Source organism: Elephas maximus, chromosome 3 (assembly GCF_024166365.1).
Source record: "Elephas maximus indicus isolate mEleMax1 chromosome 3, mEleMax1 primary haplotype, whole genome shotgun sequence".
In the NCBI taxonomy this organism is placed as follows: Eukaryota; Metazoa; Chordata; class Mammalia; order Proboscidea; family Elephantidae; genus Elephas; species Elephas maximus.
In genome coordinates, this window is record NC_064821.1 from 214,757,640 (window position 1) to 214,783,181 (window position 25,542).

The window sequence follows — 25,542 nt, forward strand, 5'->3', positions numbered from 1 at the left end:
TAAAAACTTGATTTTTTTAATCTTAGAAAGTAACTTTTTTTTCAGTGATGTCATTTTTACTATGATGTATTGTTTTAATAGCCGTATTACCAAAGACATGTATAGCCTAAGCAACTATAATCAACGGATGGGAAAGGTAAGTAAATCTGAAAGAAAAGGTTGAAGAATCAATTGTAAATAGTATAAGCTAGATGAAAGACTTGAACCAAAGCACAAAATTCTAGTGGGGAAGAAAAGGAATATTCACAATAAAGAAGGTAGAAAAATTTATTGCCTTTTGAAACTATAAATATCACCCAGATGAATCAGCCAAAAAGAAAAAAAGGTCATTAAAACATATTGTTATTTGACCAGATTTCTTTTGAAGATTTCATTACTGATAGGCACTTCTACAACTAATTAATGTTTTGGTATAATTCTGGGGATATTTTGAAGGCCTGTAAAAGGGCATTTTATGATGACTCATCCTAAAAATACAAATAATATGCAAATAATACACACCTTCTTTGTCTGCCAACTGTGCCCTCCCCTTGCAAGTTATTCTCATAAGTACCACTATGCCTATTTTACGTGCTGTTGTAAAAAAATTAGCATAGTTTGCCTACAAAAAATATCTTGTGAGGGAAGGGTGCAGTTGGCAAACCAATGTAGAAGGTGTGCATTATCTGCATAAAAATACAGTATACTAATTGATGGACTGCATTTTTTCTTTGAGTTCCTAGAATGTTCTGTGTTCACCATGTTTTATACAAATCAAGTTGGATATGCCTGTTGAGTGTTGCATTTACCAAAATAAGCTCAACAGTTGAAATATGCTTCATGTCAGGTTGTGTGCATACAGAACCAACAAAAGAACGTGTGTTGCTGACGCATGAGCTAATTTGGCTCTAAAATATTTTTCCCAATAGACAGCATTTATTTTTAAATTATGAGTCCCTTGGGCCCTAGTATTTAGGTAACCCTCTTTTGTAGCCCCCCAAAAAATACCAAAAAGGGAAAGAAACCTCCTCCAGCTATTATTACTTTAGAGTAGAGATCAGGTAACTTTTTCTGTAAAGGGACAGACAGTAAATATTTCGCAGACCTTACAACCCTGTTGGATCTACTCTCCTCTGCTGTGGTAGTGCAAAGGCAGCCACAGACGAGAGGAGACGGATGCCATGTGGCCGGGTTTCACCCATGGCAATCATTTGCCAATCCGTGTTTTAGAGTACCAAAATGAAACCTGTTCATATAAAATACCCCAAACCCAAACCAAACTCACTACCGTCGAGTTAATTTCGACTCACAGCGACCCTATAGGACAGAGTAGAACTGCCCCATAGAGTTTCCAAGGAGCACCTGGTGGATTTGAACTGCCGACCTCTTGGTTAGCAGCTGTAGCACTTACCCCTATGCCACCAGGGTTTCCGTAAAATACCCAGCAACATGAATAATAATTGAGGGCCTAAGGATGAGAAACAGAATTTTTATCTTTCAGAGTCCTTTAGAAAAAGTACAGGGTATTGCCTGAAAAGTATTCTCTAGTGTAAATATATTAACACAATTTTATTTTCTTACCCTGAGATGTTAAGAAAGGGTAGTCTGGGGTCCAATACTTCAGACGTCTTTGGAGATCTATGTTATTTAAATAGAAAGTGATCTTACCTTGTAGCATTATATGAACCCTAGCTCCCAAATAATAATGACTCTTGGGTAATAAGTAAGTGCCCGCAGCATGTCTCTAACACGTTGAATGTTAAAGGGCAATGAGCTCTCCCTGACAGTGATTGCAGCAATTGAAAGTTATGTTTTCATATCTAGTATAGGGATGAAATCGTCCAATGTTTTTCTTCGTAGCAAGTAAGGTAGCTGGTGAAGACTCAGAAAATGGACTCTCAGGTGAGTTCTCTGTACAGGCAACTGGATCCAAAATGCGTAGAATCTAAGGAAAATAAAAAACAACGTCAGTGTATGTGTTAACAGTACAGCTGTAAAACCTCTGGAAGGCTCAACCTTTAGCATATGTATATATACCCACACACCCCTATTCCTCACTTATGGACTATCTCATTATCTGACATTTTCACATTTATGACAATAGTAAAAAATCAACTACCTGACTATTCCGCTCATTAACAACATACATCTGGCAGTAAGAATGCCGAGGTGCAAAGCGGAGTGACAGCTGTGATGGTTAAGGTTAGGTGTCACCTTGGCTGGGTCATGATTCTCGGTGGTTTGGCAGTGATGTAAAGATGTAATTTGGCAGTTATGTAATGATGTAATCATCCTCTATTTTGTGATCTGATGTGGTCATCTTTTTTTACATAATGCCAATTTTCACATAAAGAGCTGGTCTTTGGAACCTAACCATGTTGATAAATGAGAAGTGGATGTCATATATATATATACACACACACACACACACATATATACATATGTGTGTGTATATATATATATATTTGTCAGTTTAAACCCACCCATTGGCATAAAAGAAAATCATGGAAACCTGCTTCTGTAAAGACCCTATGGAGCAATTCTACTCTATAACACATGGGGTTGCCATGAGTTGGAATCTACTTGACAGCAATGAGTTTTTACATATATGTGTATATGTGTATATGTGTGTGTGTGTGTATTACATGGAAACCCTGGTGGCATAGTGGTTAAGTCCTATGGCTGCTAACCAAAGGGTCAGCAGTTCGAATCCGCCAGGCACTCCTTGGAAACACTATGGGGCAGTTCTACTCTGTCCTATAGGGTCACTATGAGTCGGCATCAACTCGATGGCACTGGGTTTTTGTTTTCTGTGTATTACATATATATATATATATATATATATACACACACACACATGATGTAAGGGCCCTGGAAGTACAGTGGTTAAGAGCTACAGCTGCTAACCAAAAGGTCGGCAGTTAAATCTGCCAGCTGCTCCTTGGAAACCCTATGGGGCAGTTATACTCTGACCTATAGGGTTGCTATGAGTCAGAATTAACTGGACAGCAACAGGTAATATACAATGTGTGTAGGTACGTACCCACTTCTCACCTACTGACATGGTTAGGTTTCAAAGACCGAGTTGTTAGGCAAAAATCAGCGTTATGTGAAAATGGAGGATGATCACATCATTATATAACTGCCAGATTACATCTTACATAACTGCCAAACCACTGAGAATCATGGCCCAGCCAAGCTGGAACATAACCTTAACCATCACAGCCAAGGTTACTCTTGCCTTGCACCTCGGTATTTGTTACTGCCTGACGTATACATCGCTAATGCACAAAGTAGGTGGATAGAATGTGAAATATCAGATAATGGGATAATCAATAAGTTAGGAGTAGTTGTATATAGTTTCACTGGTACAGACAGATTCATTTCATTAATATGCAGCTATCATAAAAAATAACATTTGAATGATGAATTTGAATGAGAAGAGAATCAGTCCCTTTGCTCAAAAAGTCCTAAATCTAACAATGATGTCTATGGGTTACCTTTTTTTTTTTTTTAAATGATGAAATTATTACTCTCTTATGGATATTGATGGAAAACCATGAACATATAGAAGAAAATAAGGTTACATCAGTTCTATCTTATGTCAGTTTTTAATCTTCAGTCTTTCATTCAGCTGCTTATTATCAGGATTCTGCCTGTATTCTTTTGTTGAAACGGCTATTTGAAAGTCTTTGATCACTTTTTATTTTAAAACCAATGGCTTTTAACATCCCATTTTTAAATTTACCTGCACTATCTCATGCTAACAACCATGTCCTTGTTCTTGGGTTCCATCATACCATGCTCTCCCAATTGTTTTCCTCCTCTCACTTTTCCTTTTCCCGGTTTTCCTGATGCAGGGAGATCAGTTAGGAAGCAATTGGAAATAAAGGCAAAAGACAGGGGTCAACTAGATTAAGGAAGATGGAGAAAGAATAGATTCAAGGGTTATTTAGGAATATAGTTAACAAGATTTGATGACCTGAAGACTGAGGGGGAGAGAGAGGTATCAAGGAAGACTCATATCTCTGGGATGAACAGTAGAAGGGATGATGGTACCATCACCAAGATGTAGAAAACTAGAGAAGGATCAGATTTAGGAGAGAAAGTAAGTTGTTTTAGATACATTGAGTTTTAGATGCTTCTGTGGCACCCAAATGGAGGTGGTGTTCTTTAGGCAGTAGTTAGGCGTGTCTCGAACTCATAAGGCAGCAGGGCTGAAACAAATTTCAGAATTATACATACATAGGGTGAACTACAGCCATGAATGTACGTAAGCCCTTTCAGTGAGAATGTGTAATGGAAGAAGGGGATCTAAACCAAGCGTAGAGGATACCCAACATTGTTTGGTGAAATAGAATGGGCAGAGAAAAGAAAAAAGCCAGGAGGGCGTAGGGTTACAGAGGCCAAGAGAAGAGAGTGCTTCAAGGAGGAGGGAGTAGTCAACTACACTGGCAGCAACTGAGAAGGCAGTGATAAAGTTTCCCAACAAAGAGAATAGAAAAGGAGGAATAGATTTTTGGATAAAGACAATTCATTTTTAGATACTGATTAATTCAATAAACAGCCGAGCACCTACTCTGTGCAAAATTTTCATCCCAGACCTTGAGGGAACATAGACATAGTCAAGGAACAGGAGTAGTCAGAATGGGAAGAAAAGAACTTGAGAACAAAAATCATGGAGAGAGATATTGAGTTGAAAATTTTAAAAGTGGAACAGCTCTGGTGAGTACAAGACCCAAGATGGGGAAGAGTCAGTTGTTGAAGTGTAGTGGAGGTCAGCCTGGTTGGGGTCTCAGAACTGTGAGAACACTGTATTTGACAGGCCATCTGCATGGACCCTGAGTTCATCCAGGACAGTAGGGACGAGGTCTACACTACTTGATTCTGTAGTATTCAGCACATTCCTATGTATATCTGGAATTAACAAATAATTCCTCAGAAGTAATCGATTATCTATTCATGATTACTATGAAATTACACAGTGGTTTCTCTAGAAACCCTATTAATTATTCAGTTGCTGAAAAATAGGCCCTCCTTCAAAACAATGACATTTTTTTCTCCTTAAGAATAACTAATAATGTTAATTAAAATTAAAGCTCTAAGATCCAAGTTCCTTAGCATGAGAGTCAGGTTTAGAACCCGCATTTCCTGACTCCCAACACCAAGCACTTTCCATTATACCATGTTGTCTTAGTTAACTCGTGCTGCTATAACAGAATTACAAGTGGATGGCTTTAACAAAGAGAAGTTTATTTCCTCACAGTAAAGTAGGCTTAAGGTACAAATTCAGGGTGTCAGCTCCAGGGGAAGGCTCTCTCTTTCTGTCGGCCTTCTAATCAATCTTCCCCTGGATTAGGAGCTTCTATGAGCTGGGACCCTGGGTCCAAAGGATGTACTTTGCTCCTGGCACTGCTTTCTTGGTGATATGAGGTCCCCCTGTCTCTCTGCTCTCTTCCCTCTTTTATATCTCAGGAGAGATTGCCTCAAGACACAATCCAATCTTGTAGACTGAGTCCTGCCTCACTAACACAACTGTCGCCCATCCCCCCTCATTAACATCATAGAGGATTTACCAAAACCAAACCAAACCTACTGCCGTGGAGTCCATTCGGACTCATAGCAACCCTATAGGACAGAGTAGAACTGCCCCATAGAGTTTCCAAGGAGTGCCTGGCGGATTTGAACTGGCAACCTCTTGGTTAAGAGCCGTAGCACCTAACCAGTATGCCACGAGGATTTACAACATATGGGAAAATCACACAATACTGGGAATCATGGCCCAGCCAAATTGATACACACATTCTTTGGGGGAAATAATTCAATCCATGACATATCATCTTTCAGTAAAGGAAAGCCTTTGGAGTTCCACAGATCGTGAAAGAAAAAAATATTTTACCGTTTCAGCCATTTTTTCAGCTGGGGTGCTGCAAAATTCAACTGTTGATGGGATCTTTTTTTGACCGTTAGTGCCAACATTTCCAAGAAGATGGGAATTCACTGCCTTTGCCAACTTGTGATTTGTTAATGCTAGCTCTGCTGTGCTGTGGGGTTGTGCATTAGGGTAGTAAGTCTGCTCTCTTCCCCACTGCAAGGAGACCAAGAGCTCCTCCAATAATCTGTACAGAACACACACACGAACACTGAGCATTAATAACAAGAGAAAACACTAAGGAACACTAAATAAATATTTCTGAAATCATACAATAACTTTCTCCCTTACCTTTCTCTCATAAATCAGGAAGTCTGGTCAAGTAAGTTAAACTGCAGAAAGCATTTCCCAACCTATTAGACTGATATCTGGAAATCAGCAAAACCTACTTTTTTAGTTCTCGTATTCCATTTAGTGCAAGAACTATGGATTTGACTTCACATCTAGTGAGCGTGCTTTTTTTTTCTTTAATCCTTACTGATCTGATTCATAAGAAATCAATCATATAAAAGTACAAAGAGCTTTTTTTTTCAATAGTTTAGAAAAAAGTTTTTAATGAAAAGTAAAACTGTGAACCAGCTCTTGGTTCTTTCATACTTGATTACTTAATCTTAAGTTCTTTTGTCTTGAGTTAGCTTTTTTTTTGTCATTATCTAGAAATTTTACTTTGTTTAGTAATATTTAAATATATATATATAAACTCCTTTAAATATTCTCTTAAATTTGGATATGCACACCTCTTTTGTTTCCTTTCGCTATTCAAAATAGTTTTTTTTTAAACTTTACTGTGTTTTAGGTGAAATTTTACAGTGCAAATTAATTTCTCATTCAAAAATTCATACATAAATTATTTTGTGACATTGGTAGCAATCCCTGCTATATGTCAGCACTCTCCCCCTTTCCCCTTCCACCCTGGGTTCTCCGTGTCCAGTTTTCCTGAGTGGCTTCAGTTGTGAATTAGCTGCATGTCCAGGGGCCATAGTCTCAGGGTTCCTCCATTCTCTGTCAGACCAGTTAAGTCTGGTCGTTTTTTGTGAATTTGGATTTTGGTCTACATTTTTCTCCCACTCTTTCTGGTAGTCTCTGTTGAGATCCCTGTCAGAGCGGTTGGTGGTGGTAGTCGGGCACCATTTAGTTTTTCTAGGCTCAGGCTGGTGGAGGCTGTAGTTCATGTGGTCTGTTAGTCCTTTGAAGTAAAATTTTCCTTGTGTCTTTGGTTTCCTTCATTCTCCTTTGTTCCAAATGTGGTGAGACCAATAAAATGTACTTTAGATGGCCACTCACAAGCTTTTAAGACCCTAGATGCTACTCATCAAAGTAGGTCATAGAACATTTTCTTTATGAACTGTTATTCCAATTGACCTAGATGCTCCCCGAAACCATGGTCCCCAGCCCTCAGCCCCAGTAACTCAGTCCCTCAGAGTGTCTGGATGTATCTAGGAAGCTTCTATGGCTTTGCCTTGGTCAAGTTGTGCTGATTTCCCATATATCGTGTTTTGTCTTTCCCTTCACTGAAGTTAACACTTGTCTACTATCTAGTTAAAGCCCTGGTGGCACAGTGCTTAAGAGCTTGGCTGCTAACCAAAGAAGGTCAGTAGTTTGAATCTACTAGCCACTCCTTGGAAACCCTGTAGGGCAGTTCTACTCTGTCCTATAGGGTCGTTATGAGTTGGAATTGAATCAACGGTACAGGTTTTTTTTTTACTATCTAGTTAATTATTTTCTTCCCCATCCCTCCCCTTCCTCAAAGATTGTTTTCTCTGTGTATAAACCGTTTCTTGGGTTTTTATAATAGTGGTTTCATACCATATTTGTCCTTTTGTGATTGACTTATTTCAGTTAGCATATGCCCTCCAGATTCATCACTGTTCTTTTTCATTCCATTGTGTGTAAACCCAGTGCCGTCGAGGCAATTCCGACTCATAGCGACCCTATAGGACAGAGTAGCACTGCCCCGTATGTACCATAATTTCTTTACCCATTCATGTATTGATGGGCACTTAGGTTACTTCCATCTTTTTGCTGTTGTGAATAATGCTGCAGTGAACATGGATGTGCGTATGTCTATTTGTCACGGCTCTTATTTCTCCAGGATGTATTCCTGGGGTGGGATTGCTGGATCGTATGGTATTTCTATTTCTAGCTTTGTTTTCTATAGTGGTTTACCATTTTACATTCCCACCAGCAGTGTATGAGAGTTCCAATCTCCTGCAACCTCTCCAACGTTTGTTATTTTCCTTTTTTTAATTAGTGCCAGTAATGAGATGGTATGTCAGTGTAGTTTTGATTTGCATTTCTCTAATAGCGAATGACTGTGATCATTTCCTCATATGTCTGTTAGTTGCCTGAATGTCTTCTTTGGTGGTCTGTTCATACCCTTTGCCTGTTTTTTTAACCGGATTGTTTGTCTGTTATTGAGGTGCTTGAGTATTCTATAGATTTCAGAGATCAGATCCCTGTCGGATATGTCGTAGCCAAAAAAATTTTCCCAATCCGTAGGTTTTTTTTTTTCACTTATTTGGTGAAGTCTTTGGATGAACATAGTGTTTAATTTTCAGGAGCTCCCAGTTATCTAGTTTCTCTTCTGGTGTTTGTCCATTTTTAGTTATGGTTTGTATTGCATTTATGCCATGTATTAGGGCCCCTAGCGTTGTCCCTATTTTTTTCTTCCATGATCTTTACTGTTTTTTGATTTTATATTTAGGTTTTTGATCCACTGTGAGTTACGGGTCTTGTTCATTTTTTTACTGATGGACATCCTGTTTTGCCAGTACCCTTTGTTAAAAAGACTTGTCTTTTCCCCACTTAATGGACTTTGGTGCTTTGTCAAAGATCAGCTGATCATAGATGGATAAATTTACATTTGGGATGAAGAGTTTTTAATGAAGACTATCGATTTTGACAGTTCTGGAGCATATCTACATGTAAGCAAACTCTAATGTTAGGGAACAGTCCTCAAAAAGATTTCCTTCCAAGGGACAGAGGTGTACTGTTTGGCTTCTACCAACAACTATACAAAACTACAACAGTAATCAAAAACTACTTTTAAATCAGAGATTTCTGCAACTGTAGAAACAATTATCTTCCCAATTAAGAATGTGGGAAGATGCATGTCTTCTATCTTTTTAGTCCTCTTCTCTCCCCTGTAGCATCTATTTTAAAGTTCTACTCAAAGTATATACTCAATAAACTATTAAATGTAGAAACATAAAAATAAAAACTACCACAATAACAAAAATTGCAAGAGAAAGCTGAAGAGATCAGAATATAAAAAGTGCCATACTTCTGCGTGGCTAACATTTCCTGACGAAACTGTTCTCGTTCACTCAGGAGGTCTTGTATAGCGTTCTGTGCATCACGGCTCTGACGCTGTAAAACTGCTCTGGAGTTGGTTAACTCATCTGCCATCACCCTGAAAAATATTAAAATCTTACATATAAATTCTCTGACAATAAAACTCGATGAAGTTTATATGCTATCTTTGTGATTCTCACTTTCAAAAGTTTACAAAAAAGATTAATAGGCAAATTACTTTCCAATTTTAAGATCTTCATTAAAAGGCATTTAAAAATGTTCATGAGCTTAGAGCCCTTTAAAGCGATTCAGTTAAAATATTTGTTTATAAATGACAAAAAAACAAAAACCAAACCCACTGCTGTCAAGTTGATTTCTGACTCATAGCGACCCTATAGGACAGAGTAGAACTGCCCCATAGAGTTTCCAAGGAGCACCTGGCGGATTTGAACTGCTGACCTCTTGGTTAGCCGCTGTAGCACTTAACCACTATGCCACCAGGGTTTCCATAAATGACAAAAAAGGCAATAGTTAACTTTTCTATAAAATGATTATTTGGAATGGACCTCAATCTTAGTACAGATCCTTCAAATTTTGAAAAAATTAAATTTACTAAATGTTTTAAAAACAGAAAATTTGAAGGAGGAAAACAAACTCATTATTCAACCACTCAATTACCTCTCTGCCCTTCGAAAATATTAATATAGAAAGGGTTATATAAATAAAAGCAAAGTCTTCCTTCTTGCCTAGCATCCCTCTTTCATATGTAGCAAATAAAGTTTAAAAAAATATTTTTCCAGAAAAATAATTTATGACTATATCAACATGAAAGTATATGTTAAAAATAAATATATCCATTTTATTTACACATGAAAGTATATGTTAAAAATAAATATATCCATTTTATTTACACATGAAAGTATATGTTAAAAATAAATATATCCATTTTATTTACAATAAAGGGATTATTCAATATAAACTTTTCTACACCTTGATTTTTTTTCCATTTAATAATTTATCTTGGAGATCTTTCTTTATTAGCACATACCCAGAACCCAGTGCCATTGAAACATACATAGTTATATTTCATTTTTTTTTTAAAGACCACCACTTCATATTTTCTATTGATTGGATGTACCGAATTTTATTTAACTAGTTTCCTATTGATGGAAAGCAGTAACACTTAGCTGAAAATCTTAAGCCTAAAGTCTCAGATCTTAGTGACTACAAGCCAAAACCACACCCACTGCCGTCAAGTCGATTCCCACTCACAGTGACCCTATAGGACAGAGGAGAGCTGGCCCACAGGGTTTCAAAGGCGTAGTCCTTATGGGAGCAGACTGACACATCTTTCTCCCACAGTAACCCCAGAATGCCTTAAAATGAAAACTGTTTTGACATTGAAAGGTTAAATCAACTAAAATATCAATAAATGTGAGCAGAGGAATTTAATTTTTATTGCCCTTAAATGTAACTATCGGTATTGATCTGGATATTAAAAAAAAGTTACATGTTACACTTATCTGTGTAACATACGGATGATTTATTTGCCTCTTAGGCTGTTCAATGAGAATTAGTTTTCATTCTAAGTCAACAAAACAGTTAAGTTCATTTTCCTAAAGAGCATCATATACCAGTACAATTAGAAAACAAATGAACTAAAGGACTTTAGCAGAGTCATCAATTACTATAAAGTACCACAGACATTAAGACATGAAGCAACACTTTCCTAAAAAGTTATTACTATAATCGGTGGTTCTTAAAGGACAGCCTGGAAACCTTTCCTGTTTGGGGAAAAATCCCCAAATGATTCAATTCAAATCAACAGTTACTAAGCATATTACATGTGAAGTGCTTTGCTAAGCGCTGGAAATACACAGATGGTTAACACCCAGAGCCTGCTCTCAAAGACAACACACACAACAAAAGCTAGGAGAGAAAATAACACTGAAGGTAGAAAATACCTGCTTGCGAGGAATTTACTTCGCCACACGTCACACTGTATTGACATGCGTTCCAACTGTTCAGAAAGCTGAGCTGTGTTTCGACCTAGGGCTTCGTTTTCTAAAATAAGCTGGTTTTTCTCTCGGGCTAGACGTTCAAAGTGATACTGAAGGTCATCCCCCACAGAAGCCACCAGCAGCCTCTTTAACTCCCGGTTTACCTGGTAAAGAGCAAAACGATGCAGCGTGCTCAAAGCAATGTCAGTGATGTTAACGCAACAAAAGTCATGACAGAGGGACTGTTTTGTGTGATTTGGACCTCCATTACTTAAAGTGCATGTCAACAAGTGATAGTAAAGATTTAAGTTTCATAAAATATATAAAATAATCTCTACATCGAGCCTCAGTGTGCTTAAAAACTGAACCTCTTATAATAAAAATACAAATCGTTATCAAGAAAATTACAAATTGCTTCCAGTTAACACTTAGGGGAAAAAAAATTAAACTAAACCAATGAATTTTGCTAAAAAAAATCATGGACAAATGTTTTATGTAGTTTTTTATTCAATATTTAAAAATTCATTTCTTTGTAGATCTAAATTTTTACTTGTAGGAGTTTAAACAAAGGCAGTAATCCAGGATATTTATAAGTATGTTCTTTACATTGTTATTGCAAACAGCTACAGATTAAAATACAAATGTCCAATAATAGGCTACTGGTAAATCACAGTGTAGCCATATGAAGAATTATTGCTATTAATAATGACACTGTAGAACAACACTGTGACATGGGGCATGTTAATAAGTGGAATATAAATTAATAAAAGTGAAAAAGCAGGTTATGAAACAAAATTAACTCTATATAAAGTTACACAGAGTTAATATATAGAGTTAATTATATATATATATAGTCTCATATATATATACATATAGTTAAAAAGTGTTGAAAAGCAAGGATGTCACCTTGAGGACTAAGGTGTGCCTCACTCAAGCCATGGTGTTTTCAGTTGCCTCATATGCATGTGAAAGCTGGACAATGAATAATGAAGACTGAAGAAGAATTCATGCCTTCGAAGAATACTGAATATACCATGGACTGCCAAAAGAGAACGGACAAATCTGTCTTGGAAGAAGTACAACCAGAATGTTCCTTAGAAGCAAGGATGGCAGAACTACATCTCATGTATTTTGGAAGTATTATCAGGGGCAATCAGTCCCTAGAGAAGGACATCATGCTTGGTAAAGTAGAAGGTCAGCAAAAAAGAGGAAGACCCTCAATGAGATGGATTGACACACAACAATGGATTCAAACAAAGCAATTGTGAGGATGGCGTAGGACCAGGCAGTGTTTTGTTCTGTTGTGCATAGGGTCGCTACAAGCTGGAACCGACTTGACGGCAGCTAACAACAACAACACATACAGTTACATGGTGTATGGTATGATTGGTATGATTATAGGTGTTATAATAATTATAGATTATTGTGTTTTTCTCTCCTTTATAAAATGTGGTTAAGAGCTCAGGCTGCTAACCAAAAAGTCAGCAGGTTGAATCCACCAGCCACTCCTTGGAAGCCATATAGGGAAGTTCTACCCTGTGCCTGTAGGGTTGCAATGAGTCAGAATCTATTCGACGGCAACATATTTGTAATTAGAAGTTAGTTATTTTAAAAATAAATTATTTTTAGGTGTTTGGACAAGAACAACTAACCATAGTGTCACAAGGACTAGCATCCAACAAAAAATGTATGATCTAACAGAGGAACAAAGGGAGTGCGAGTCAATGATTTACTAAGATGTAAAGATTAGGAGTCCTGGTGGTACAGTGAGAAAAGTACTTGGCAGCTAACCAAAAAGGTTGGTGGTTCAAACCCACCAGCTGCTCTGTGGGAGAAGGATGTGGCAGTCTGCTTCCATAAATATCACAGCCTTAAAAACCCTATGGGGTAGTTCTACCCTGTCCTATAGGGTCACTGTGAATTGAAATTGACTTGATTGCAGTGGGTTTTGGAAAGATTAAAGCAATACAGTTAAGCACTATAAATTTTTTCAGATTCAATAAAGACACTTCACACCACTCTTTATTTCAAGTATCTTGTACACATAGGCAAAAATACTTAGAATGTGTGGATCCTTACAATAGGGACTGCTAACCAGTCAGTTTCAAAGCCTGACCTGGTCAACCTTGAGTTCAGCAGTTGGTAGGTGTAACCTTCCTTTACAACTATGGGTGGGCTTGTCCTAAGCACCTCAGACCTCCATATTCAATCAGGTTTTTAGTTTATAAGTTCTGAGAGAGTGGTAAATTTAAGTGAATGATAAAGAAATTACAAGCTATAAAAAATGCCATTCTCAAAAGGAAGCGTGGTTTTCTAATTAGTGGGCTCAGAAGGCCCAGGTGTACAGAAAGAGGAAAACCAGTGAACTAGGTGCTGCGGAGCTGATTCTGACTCACGGCAACTCCGTGTGTGTCAGAGTAGACTGTGCTCCACAGGGTTTTCAATGGCTGATTGATTTTTTAGAAGTAGATCACCGAAGCTTTTCTTTTAAGGTGCCCCCAGTCTTCTCACTTGGCAGCTGTTTGTACCACCCAGGGGCTCCAAAGAAAGAGCAGCACTTGTTAAAGCTATTAAGGCTGTTCTTACCTCTGTCTGTACTCGGAGCTGGTTCGAAAGGCCTTCTTTGTCCTGTAGTAGCCTCCTCTCAGAGTTCTTCAGCTTTTCCAGTACATGCTTTACCTCAGAGAGTTCTCTCATAGGTTCTAAGGCTCCCTCTGAGTGACCAAGGGATTCTCCTTTTTGATGTCCCAGAGACCTCACCTTCGCATTTTTGTTGGGGATATCATGGCTTATAGCAGCTTTGGGAACTAATATTCTTACAGCTTCAACTTCCACTGCTTTTTCAGGGAGGATCTTCCCTAGGTGAAGAACTCCTAGGTTCTCTGACGCAGCTGCTTTCTTCCGTGGATGCGGAAGGATGTGATGCTTTATGGACTGGACTCCAGAGGTGGGTTCAACAGATTTAGGTGGCTCCTCAGTTTCCATTCCATCTCCTGCTCCTCGGATCGGGGTTGCAGTAGGGGTGGCTGACAAAGGAAGAGAAAACCTGAATACTGACCGAACAGAAATGCCGTGCAGTACGTGCTCTACCCTGCATCCAGAATTACTGGCACTAAAACAAACAGAAAAAATTTAGAGTAGAAAGTGATGTTCAAAACATACATGTATCATTAAAAGCTAAAGTCTTAAAAAGGGTCAAACTTCTTTTAAGTAAATGATTTCTCTCTTAGTAGAAAATGCAAGAGATTTAAGATCAGAGGATTTGGCTCAAACCATGACTTCTACATACAAACAACGCAAGGACTGTGAAGATGGCGCAGGACTGGGCAGTGTTTTGTTCTGATGTACGTAGGGTTGCCCTGAGTTGGAACCAACTCGATGGCACCTGACAACAACGACAACTTCTAGTATGACCTTGGGTAAATAATTTAAACCGCCATGAACCTCTGTTTCCCAGTATGCTACAGGTTGTCATAAGAAAGAATGCAGTAATATCAAGTACCTGGCATGCTATGGACAATAACATTAGTTCAATATAAAAATAAATATCAACCGTATATATGTATATTTGAAATTCTCTATGTCAGAATAGATACATCTGTTTTCATGAACTCTTGGCAAAAAATGCTTTGCAGAGGGGCAAGGAAAGGCATCATGTATGTTATACTTGAGAACTGATTAGGAAAAGATTCAATCCTATTCTTAGGCCCAGAGCTGTGTTTATGTCCCGGTTACACCAATGAAGCTGCAGAGCTGCCAGATTCAACGTCCTTAGCCCTCACTTTCACCGTATCATGACCAAATTATTCTGTTGTTCTTCATTCCCTCTAGAAGCTTTCAGCTTTTTTTTGGTGCCGGGGTTCATTTTTTTTTTCTTTCTTTCTTTCTTAAGGGAAATTCTAAGAGGAGGCCTATCGGGAAAAAAATTACAAGAAGAGGTACTATTTTCCAATGATATGAAGGGAGGAGGTGATGAAACTCAGCCACCCAGTAACCTCAGAGCCACCACCATGAAACAAGTCTGAAAATCACTATCCTACAGGGTAAAAATCAAACTCCTCAGACTATCTTTCCAAGGCCCTCCGTAATTTGGTCTCATACCAGTTGCCTAGCAGACTACACAATACTCTATCTCCTAGGGCCTTAGTCAGGCCTTTGTTCCTGCTACTTCGTGTTCCCCACTCACTATATTCTAACTTATCCTTAAGAAGTCCACTTAAACTCCACTCTTCACATTAAATCTTTCCAACTGCTCCAGCCCACACTCTGAATACTGATGATACTTCCTGTTTCAAACATTCCATTTGGAACTTGTCATTTCGTGTTTGCTAATCTCACTTTCCCAGTAGATCTGATGAGTACATTAAGGGCAAGCATTATGCCTTAAACAAGTGGAAGGAGCGTGGTGTAAAGAGAAAGCATGTGAACTTCGGGAGCAGCCAGATACGGTTTTAAATCCTGTTTCTACCATTACTGCTTGTGCAGCCCTGGACAATATCCTACAATTATCTGAGCTTCAGTTTCAACCTCCATAAACTAGATTTAATATTTATCTCATATGATTACTTTGAGTACTAAATGAGAAAATGTTAAGAGTAATAAACAACGAGCATTTACAAAAAGACTGACTATGTGTCAAACAGTCCAGACATTTGGCATGTACAGTCGTCTCTCCCTCGGTATCCACGGGGGTGGGGGATTGGTTCCAGGTCTCCTCCCACATACCCAAGTCCGTTATGTAAAATGGTGCAGTATTTGCATATAATCTACACACATCCTCCTGTATACTTTAAATCATCTCTAAAAGATGACTTAAAATACCTAATACAATGTAAACACTATGAGAATAGTTGTTAACGCTTATACTTGATGCTTAATGCTTTCTCAGTCTTTGCAAACACTTTATCACGAACCAGAGAGACCAAGAGCTAAGGCTGCTAACCAGAAGGTCGGCAGTTCGAATCCACCAGGTGCTCCTTGGAAACTCTATGGGGCAGTTCTACTCTGTCCTATAGAGTCCCTACGAGTCGGAATCGACTCGACGGCAATGGGTTTTATTAGGTTTCTACTTTTCAATATGCTTATTTTTCTTCCTTTTCCAACTTTGTCACAGAGCTAAAGTAGAACAGGTCATCTTCACATGCAGTCTCACATATCCCCCGGTCTCTATAACTATTTTTAAACATTACATTAAAAGATATTAATGAGAAAAAATTCACCCATATTCCCATCACTATAAAATAACTGCTCATTTGTTCAAATTTCTTCCATATTTTTTATACTTAAAATCATAATAAATTTTGAAAGCCTGATATCTTTTTCTATTTTGCTATAAACCCATTGCTGTTGAGTTGATTGTGACCCAGTGACCCTATGAGACAGAGTAGAACTGCCCCATAGAGTTTCCAAGGAGCGACTGGTGGATTTGAACTTCTGGCCTTTTGGTTAGCAGCCAAGCTCTCAACCATTGTGTCACCAGGGCTCCATTTTGCTATAGTCCTCATATTTTTCATTTTAATGGCTACAATATAGTCCTTGAAGTTAATATAGTATTATTTTATTATTATTCTGTTGTTGGATATTTAGACGCTTCCCGATTTTTCATTATAATAACGTGTTAGTGAACTCTTTTATGCCCAGAGATTTTTCTCAACTTCTGATTTATTTAGGAAAAATTCCCAAACATAGAAGTAACGTGTCTGGTGAAGATTTACAGCATTGAACTTCCTCTGAAAATGACTCTACTGACGCGCCAGATCTATTCCCTGTTAGTTTTATTGATTTTTGCCTGCCGAGTACCCATGATTTAATGTAGCACTCAAAATAGGAGTACCTGTAAAGTGTTCAGAACGGCGTTTGACACCGTAAGCACTCATTAAATGTTCTTATTGCTTTTATTATTATTATTTATAAAATTTTCTAAAAAACCTTGGATCTTGATAAAGAGGGGAAAGAAAGCATAAATCCTGACTTTTATTCTCTTATGTTAGAGTCTTAAAAGTTATCTCATTAGACTATAGGACTACTTATTTCCTTTAACAGATGTTTTCTGAATGTTTACTATGTATATACAGCAATGTACTGGGAATCCTGAATTATGTTAGGAGGTGGAAAGACATCTGGGGTATAAGTAATGTGTTCTATTTCATAAAACACTATATTAGAATAAAATATTTCTCATTTCTACATGAAATGTAAATTAAAATACTCCTTGGGGCTTGGGACTCTACTTTCAAAAAGATGAGCCAATGAATAATTCAGAAGGTGGGATAAAGTTTTGGTAGCTTAGTGAATACATGCTGGAGCACGTTAGTGCTCACCAGGAAAATTTCCTCTAAATTGTTTTAAAAATAAAGGCCTATTCCCATGTTTTTAAAATCTGGCTTTAGGTTTGTCTAACTCTATTCAGTGTAAGTTTAATTTTGTTAATAAGATGCTCTGGCATTTAAGAAGTAATGTAGAACCCTGTGTTAACTCTGGATGAAAAACACTAAAGCCACGCCATTCAGGCCCATTGAAGTTGAAGAAATAAGAAGCAGGTGTGATGCTTCTGTCCCAGCTAAACAGGAAATCCAGCTTTTTCCAAAGAAGCAAGTTACAACACTTCCAAGTCATAATTTCAGGTAATGTAGGCTCAAGAACAACTCACAAAATGACTAATGTAAATTTAAAAGGCAAAGAATCATTGATGAGTATTTAACAGAAATCTCTTTTCAAACAAAACCCATCACTGTAAAATTCCAACAAGAAATTTCAACACCAATTTTCTCTTAACCTTATTAAAAAACAATTTAAGCTGTTCTACTCACTCAAGCATTTATGAATACCCAAGGTTATACTAGCTAATGTGCACGGGCAAGTAGGCAGTGAGAGCCAGGCTTTACATTTTCTCCCCTGGTAACTTAATTTTCATAATTCTGTTTTTTTTCCTGTGACACACATAGGAACCTTTATTACATATGCACTAGGCATAATCCTGGACCCATTCATGAGAAATTAGCTTTCAAGTGGGAAGACAAACATCTATGATACCGACTCCATAATCATGAGCACTTCTTAAGTAAAGCAAAACATCAACGCCTATTCTCTCCACCTTTTGAAAGGAACCAACAAAACAATTCTTAAAATATTCATCAACATTACTTTAACCTTTGGTCACTTACCAAAGAATTAAAGCGCATCTAAGGTTTTTGGTTCTAATTGTCTTCCCCAAGGTTGGGTGAAATAAAGGGAAAGAACAAACAAGGCACTAGTGCAGTGTGATGGATTGCTTTTATATGGCCTTTCTAGCCACGGTCTTGTTTAATCCCCACCAAATAATGGGGTGGGACTATGTAAATGAGGCTCTCGTGGTCCGCCAAGGGGATTGGACACCATGGTAATAATGTAAACAAGGTGCATCAGGCAAATAAGGCATATGGAACTCTAATGAGGGAACTGGTCAGTTTTGCCATCCCACCAGGTTTAAAATGAGCCATTCCAGAGGTGGCAAGAAGAAATAGGAGCGGGACAGGTCCTTTGGACCTGGGGTCTCTGTGCTGAGAACCTCTTACACCCAGGCTAAAGAGAGAGAAAGAGCTGTAACAATGTTGATGACACAAAAGGGCTAGAAGCGGCCACACAGAAATGGTGGCAGCAGGACCAGGAGACCGGTGCGAGATGGTACAGTGGGCTTTCTGGCCCACTGAGTAAGGTGGCTATGGTGGGTGTGATGACCTGCAGAGCAGGACAGCTGAGTGCCCTCAGGCAGGAGGCTTCCTGGTGGAGTGGGGTGCCTCCAGGTACTTGGTGGAGCCAGGCTTGCCAACCCATGGAGTGAGAGCTGAGTGCCTTTGGCCAGGAGGCTTCCTGGTGGAGTGGGGCGCCCCTGGGCATTTATTGGCAGAGCTAAAGAGCTTTGTAACACTTGCATGAGCAGGGCAGAGGCCATACCAAGGGGTCTAGGGCCAGAGAGAGGCCTGCTTGTGGGTGTGGCCGAAAAGCTGTCCTGATTGAAGAATTCTATCCAGAGTTTTTCCTTATTCTGAACTGTGACCTGTTACTTCCCCAATAAGCCCCATAATCATGAATATGGTGAGTTCTGTGTGGCCATTGCAACCAAGTATTGAACCTAGCAGAGAAGTAGAGAGTGCCTTGGGAACCACGTCAGGTGTCAGAATTGGTAAAGGTTGGGGAGAGGAGGTGTGTCTGACCACTGCTTCACAGAAATCAGCATTGGGCTTCTGATGTGATGGTGATTCTCCCCTGTCGAAGTTAGAGAAGGTCAGATCCCCAGTGCGTGCCACTTTTACACACTAGTCAAACACTAAATAGGGGTTGTCAAGCTTTTTCTGCAAACAGCCATAGTAAATATTTTAAGTTTTATAGTCCAAGAGACAAAATCAAAGATACTATGTAGGTATTTATATAACAGAGAAGGTAAATTTCCAGAAATTTTTATTTATTAAATTCAAAATAATAATTGAGCTTAATTTTTTTTTTTTTGTAATACAGGTCTAATAATGAGAACGGCCTCTGTTTTGGGATAACACTTGACTTAATCAGCCCTCGAAGTTTGTCCTCCTCATCATCAAACTGATTGCACATGTTCTCAGCTAACAGGCCTCAGGGCAGCCGTTTCCTGGGCCTTGCTCTACAACACTGCAGTGAGAATATGCTGGGCCTTGCTCTACAACATGGCCGTAAGAATGTGCTGGGCCTTGCTCTACAACACAGCAGTAAGAATGTGTTGAGCCTTACTCTACAACATGGCAGTAAGAATGTGTTGAGCCTTGCTCTACAACACGGCAGTAAGAATGTGCTGGGCCTTCCTCTACAACACGGCAGTAAGAATATAATGGGCCTTGCTCTACAACACGGCAGTAGGAATGTGCTGGGCCTTGCTCTACAACACGGCAGTAAGAATGTGCTGGGCCTTGCTCTACAACATGGCAGTAAGAATGTGCTGGGCCTTGCTCTACAACACGGCAGTAAGAATGTGCTTGTATGTAAATCTATGAAGACAGGTATTCTAATTCAGAGGCAATGCAGTGGGAAGAATACCAAACTCTGAGTGGAAATAACTCTAAGTTTAGTCCCTACTGCTACTTGTTGTAGGCAGATCACTTAGCTTATTCTCCTCCCATCCTGCAGTGCTTTCAGAATAATGAAAATACTATAATATTTTAAAGTAATTTCTCTCTTGTTCTAGACCGCTTCAAGTCCCACAAGCCAGGAATTGCTTCCTGCTACCAATCTTTCTATCACCAGTTGAACAAATGGTGCCTGGCACAGAAAAGATGAATAAATACCCAGGGACTTTCATCAATCTATTAACACACACTACCTAAATTTCATTTCAACATCCAGTAACTCAACCCCCACCCCCCAATTTTTTTTTTCACTACACCAAAGCATTAATTCCTAACTTAGGTAGAGTCTGACAAACTTTTCAGAACATACAAATTCAGGTATAAAGTGGTTAAATTTCAGGATTCTTACTTGGTAATACTAATTCAATATTATTTTAAATGTCACCAATACAACCCAATAAAATCGTTACTATTAAATTAGAAAAATACATTATAATGTTAGACAACATTTACTCACACAAAACCCATTCTTCTTGCCACATTTTCCATGAAAGGAGAGATCCCTGGTCAAAATAAGTGTGGGCAACGCTGCGTATCACTTTTCTTTTTAGGAACTTCGCAATGTACATCGGTATACTGAAGGCTCTGAGGAGTCCTGTAGCATAAGCTTTTCTTTAATCCAGCATCTCCTAAATTATCTGCCCATGGAATCCTTTTTCAAACTAATATGTATTAATCCACAGAACTAGTGTTAGGCTATTTTATGGAATTACATACAAATATTTAAATGTGTCAGACCTCACTATTTGGTCTGCTTTTCCTAAACTATATGACTTTACCACCTTTAATTTGAATCTTACTCTCCAAGAAAAGCTCTGGATTCTACTTTCTAGTTATTTATTATTTATGTATGTTTCCTTTGCATAAGCAGCCCTTGCAGCGATGACACATCCCTCTCATGATGGTAGTATTGCTCAAACGTCCTGGGAGGAAGTTCTGTGGCTACTAACCAAACAATACCATGCTTCTCTTCTGAGGCAGGAAGTGCAGGCAACTGGCAAATGTCAACCATAATTAGTACACCTTTTCTCAGGCTAAATAATACAGACAGCATTTGTTCACTGATAACAATAGTTAGCATATTAAGTACAGTAATAGCTGAATTACCTTCTTTAGAAGATAATTAAGATCAAATAAAATAACGTAGATTAAATGCTTTTAACTCTAATCCTCATGACAAACAAGTAATAAAAACAATAAAAAATAATTTTTAATCTCACAGAGGCCTGGCAAAAACTTTCAATCACTAATCATAATATTGTATTAATTATTATTATTTTTTTTGCTTTTGGCCAAGCACCATGCTAGTTGCTTTCATATTAGTTATCATTTAATTTCTCCTATTTCCCATTAATTCCTAGTGTATTATTTTCATTACAGCCTCTGGTTTGTGTATTCTAACACAGTAAAAGTCTTCTGGTGCCTTATAAAATGCTGCTGCACACGGCTGAATTAAATTCAATTAAATATTTATTGGCATGATCTTTTCTTCCTTGTTACCTAAGCACATTTCACTTCCCTTAGAGACAGCTGGAAACCCTGGTGCTGTAGTGGTTAAGTGCTACGGCTGCGAACCAAAGGGTCGGCAGTTCAAATCCGCCAGGCGCTCCCTGGAAACTCTATGGGGCGGCTCTACTCTGTCCTATAGAGTCACTATGAGTCGGAATCGACTCGACGGCACTGGGTTTGGTTTTTTGGTTAGAGAGAGTTAGTTTGCTGCTGGAGGTCAGCTTGCTGAAAGCTGGCTTCTAGGAAATTATTTCCCATCTCTCACTGATGGCCCTGGCCTCCAGAGCTCATTCCACCAAAATAAGCTGAGTCGGGAGAAGTTCACTTTGTGATACGTTAAAACCGCTGCTCGTGTCTAAGTGAAGATGGCCAGTAGACAGTAGGCTATGAAGGTCTGAATCACAGGGAACGAGATCTAGACTACAGATGGACTTGGATGTCATTCCTACAGATAATTACTGAGGCCCTGGGAGAAGAGAGAGAGGGCTAAAGGGTGAAAACCCAAACCCAAGCCCAAACCCTGTCAAGTCGATTCTGACTCATAGCGACCCTACAGGACAGAGTAGGACTGTCCCATAGGGTTTCCAAGGCTGTAAATCGTTAGGGAAGCAGACTGCTACATCTTTCTCCTGTGGAGTGGTTGGTAGGTTCAAACTGCTGACCTTTAAGTTAACAGCTGAGTGCTTAACTGCTGTGCCACAAAGGCTCCCTGAAGAGTAAAAAAGGGGGCTGAAAAATATTGCTATTTAAAGGATAAACCTAGAGGAGAGGAGGCTGAAGAAGATGCAGGGAAGGTACAACTAGAACAGTGCTGTCATAAAGCTTCCTGCAGTATGCAAATGCTGTACATGCACACCTTCCAATACAACAGCCACCAGGCACACGTGCCTACCAAACACCCGAAATGTGGCTGGTCAGAGTGACAACCTGGATTTTTAACTTTCTAAAGAACATTAATTACTTTAAATTCAAATAGCCACATGTGTCTAACACATTGGGCAGCGACGGGCTGAAAATTGCTGAAATAGACTGAAAACAGGAAGAATGATGTCACGGAAGCCATGAAAAGAAAGCATTTGAAAAGGAGGGGAATGTCAACAGCATTACTGTTATAGACAGGACAAGCAAGGCGGGACTAAAGAGTGACGACTGTATTTAGCAAGGAGGTCTTTGATATCTGCTAATTGTTTGTACATCTATTTAAATCTTTAAAAAATACATACTCCTGTTAATTTAAATCTTATAGGGGATAGGGAATATAGCTGTAAAATTTTGCTTTTACACTAAATGTTTAAGATTGAGTACTCATCTAATAAATACTACTTAATGATGTTAATATTTCCTTGTATATCAGAAGCTCTGAAACATGAATACTGCACTACAAAATAATCATGAAAAGATATGAAACATGAGTGATTCCCAAGGCCTGTAGATTTAGTTACCTGGCTCAAACAGTCCTTCACATTATCATAAATTTCACATTTTGAAAACGATTACTATCAAAAGAAGAAAACTTACCTTTGGTTTCTAAACTTTCAAGAGTAGTCATTTTTTTTTCCTAAAGCAATGTTAACGCACCCCAAGTCTTCTGCTGAAAATCTAGAGATGTATAAACATGAAAGAATTAACAAAACATAATACCATAAAACACATTCACTAAGTGCCTCCAACTTAAATATGACATTCCAATTGCTTCTACATTTAGTACACATACATTTTAGAAAAAAAGTGTTCATCATAGTCTCTTCTCACGAGTGGTATTATTATGGCTACCAAAGTAATCAAAAGATATTGTTACATAAGCTTCTTACAATGTATATATCACACAGGAGTTTAAACACCACTTCTACTTAAATGTTCACAAGCATTAACTGTTAAGGCCTGTGAGGAAAAGTCTGTTGCTGCTGCTTCAGGTTGAAGAATTAGATAGAACTACCCTTGCCATGAAATAAATGGATAATTTGAATATTCTCAGCCCTAGTTTGACTATTTCCCATTGCCCAGTTATTCACAGCTAATTGCGAAGCTGGTGCTGGGGGCAGATCTACTGCAAAGCCATTTTGCGTCATAAAACAACAAAATATTACTCAAGATAACTTAATTTGCACTTTCTTGGTAAAAAAGTTAAAGTGGTGTAGCTCTTAGCTGTAAAATAAAGCATACCCCGAGCATATGTACGCTAACCAAAAGGTCGGCGGTTCGAATCCACCAGCCGCTCCTTGGAAACTCTATGGGGCAGTTCTACTCTGTCCTATAGGGACGCTAAGAATCGGAATGCACCCGACCGCAACGGGTGAACATACTTTTCAGAAATGTATGTTATTTTTTTTATGGCCTTAAAACAAATTTTTTTTTTCTTTTATGGCCTTACAGCATAGTCTCAACAATTCACTGGAGAAGCTCAGGAGGGTTACACTTGTGCGGTGACATTAAAACGAAGATCTCTGCATTACATGACAACTGGTTTCATCACTGAAAATGATCAGTCTGAGTACTCGATACTCGACTCGGTACAAGGACTTCTATGACTAACTTTCTAACACTCACAACCCGCCCACCAAACCCCGCTCCCCCGCTTCACATAAAGTCTGTTGCCCTGAAAACGTATCCAAAGGCCCTTTGTCAGACCAATGACCATTGAAACCGTGCTCGAAAGACGCTTTGTGAAATCTATGAGCACAACGAGTGTTTCCGCCGGCAAATACCAAGGGAAGGGGTGGGGGGAGTGGATAACAAGTGAAAGCGGCGGTGTGGAAGCGATAAGCCTGTTAAGGTTGGCTGTACCGGGAAGACGAACTCGGAAGTTCCGTCCCTGTGTGAACAAGCCTTTCAGGGGCAACAGCAGAACCTTTCTTTAAATCCAAAGCGACTGAACACCAAGCTCCAGCCCAGACCTCTGCCCCCTTCAACATCCCCCCCTTAGTTATAAACTCGTTTCGGACTTACCTCTAAGACTCCTCCTGTCCTTATCAGAGGGCTTCACTAGACAGATTCTCCGGCTCAGAATCACAGGTTTCACACCTCCGTGCACCCAACTCCAATCCGAAGCCGACCCGCCCAGGCTGTCCTGACAGCAAGCTGAGAGCTCACTCAGAATCACTTCCTGTTACTAATGGTTTCGCTTCCGGAATCTTTTTCCAAAACAGTACGCTCTATGGTGCGTTTAAACGGAAGTAACATAGAACAGTAATACGGTGTAAGGTCTCAGTAAATAAAAAACGGGATAGAAACGTATTTGAAAGTAATATATAACAATATTTGGAATCCGAGAGCGCACTAGCTTAAACTTCCGGGTCGCCTGTCAAGCAAACGGAAGAGATGACGCTGGCAAGCGGAACGCGGCGTCCCGTCGTCCCAGGCGACGGAGTAAAGGGGCGGGTCTGTCGAGTGGGTGGGTGGAAGCGCGATTATTTTCAGCCATTAGGGACGAAGGGGCGGGGCGGTGAGGTTACGTATGTCCGGCGGCGGGTGGGGCTCTGTTGCTACAGTAACCGTGCGTGGGGGAATTGGTGGCGGCATCTTCCTCTTGCAAGGATACCTTGCTCCTTCTGCTGAGGTCCTGAGACTATGGTGAGTGCCAGGCGAGGCTGGAGCCACGGTTATGGGTTCCTGGTTCCTCTGCGTCCCGGTCACGGGGGAAGATGGACACTCGGCTGGAGTCGTCCCGTCCCACCCACTGTTGCTCCTTTGTTTCTTT

General features: G+C 39.2%; 3 protein-coding genes across 15 annotated transcripts in view; 2 read left to right on the forward strand and 1 right to left on the reverse strand.

Moving 5' to 3' along the window:
- CCDC181 (coiled-coil domain containing 181) overlaps nt 1–21,658 on the forward strand; it is an 86,257-nt gene extending 64,599 nt beyond the window's left edge. For 3 of the 6 annotated variants that reach the window (XM_049881296.1, XM_049881298.1, XM_049881300.1), the window contains one exon: nt 15,098–19,629. The gene's annotated coding sequence lies outside the window, so the exon portion shown is untranslated. Of the gene's footprint in view, nt 1–15,097; nt 19,630–19,698 lie in introns of those variants that run through there. The other 3 variants (XR_007516893.1, XR_007516894.1, XM_049881297.1) reach the window with 3 other exon arrangements.
- BLZF1 (basic leucine zipper nuclear factor 1) lies at nt 1–25,105 on the reverse strand. The gene is made up of 7 exons (XM_049881303.1): nt 24,792–25,105; nt 23,364–23,444; nt 13,792–14,231; nt 11,170–11,369; nt 9,195–9,323; nt 5,879–6,098; nt 1–1,924 (listed from the first exon to the last, which is right to left on the reverse strand). Exons 2-7 carry the CDS (start codon nt 23,392–23,394, stop codon nt 1,739–1,741), a joined length of 1,206 nt encoding a protein of 401 aa, XP_049737260.1. The 5' UTR covers nt 23,395–23,444; nt 24,792–25,105; the 3' UTR covers nt 1–1,738.
- Nucleotides 25,106–25,323: 218 nt separating this feature from the next.
- The window catches only part of NME7 (NME/NM23 family member 7), a 498,467-nt gene continuing 498,248 nt past the window's right edge, over nt 25,324–25,542 (forward strand). For 5 of the 8 annotated variants that reach the window (XR_007516892.1, XM_049881293.1, XM_049881294.1 and 2 more), the window contains exon 1: nt 25,330–25,415. Coding sequence is in view for 1 of the 8 variants with exons in the window: in XM_049881289.1 (XP_049737246.1) it covers nt 25,413–25,415 (3 nt within the window). In the remaining 7 variants the exon portion in view is untranslated. Of the gene's footprint in view, nt 25,416–25,542 lie in introns of all 8 variants that reach the window. The other 3 variants (XM_049881289.1, XM_049881287.1, XM_049881290.1) reach the window with 3 other exon arrangements.

Bases quoted from the DNA above. Each gene is read 5' to 3' on its own strand.
- BLZF1 (XM_049881303.1), bottom strand. From the start codon at position 23,394: ATGACTACTCTTGAAAGTTTAGAAACCAAAG. The intron at 14,232-23,363 runs GTAAGTTTTCTT...TTCCTTTGTCAG, and splicing joins TGAAAGTTTAGAAACCAAAG to CCACCCCTACTGCAACCCCG. The intron at 9,324-11,169 runs GTATTTTCTACC...AATATTTTTCAG, and splicing joins AGTAAATTCCTCGCAAGCAG to GGTGATGGCAGATGAGTTAA.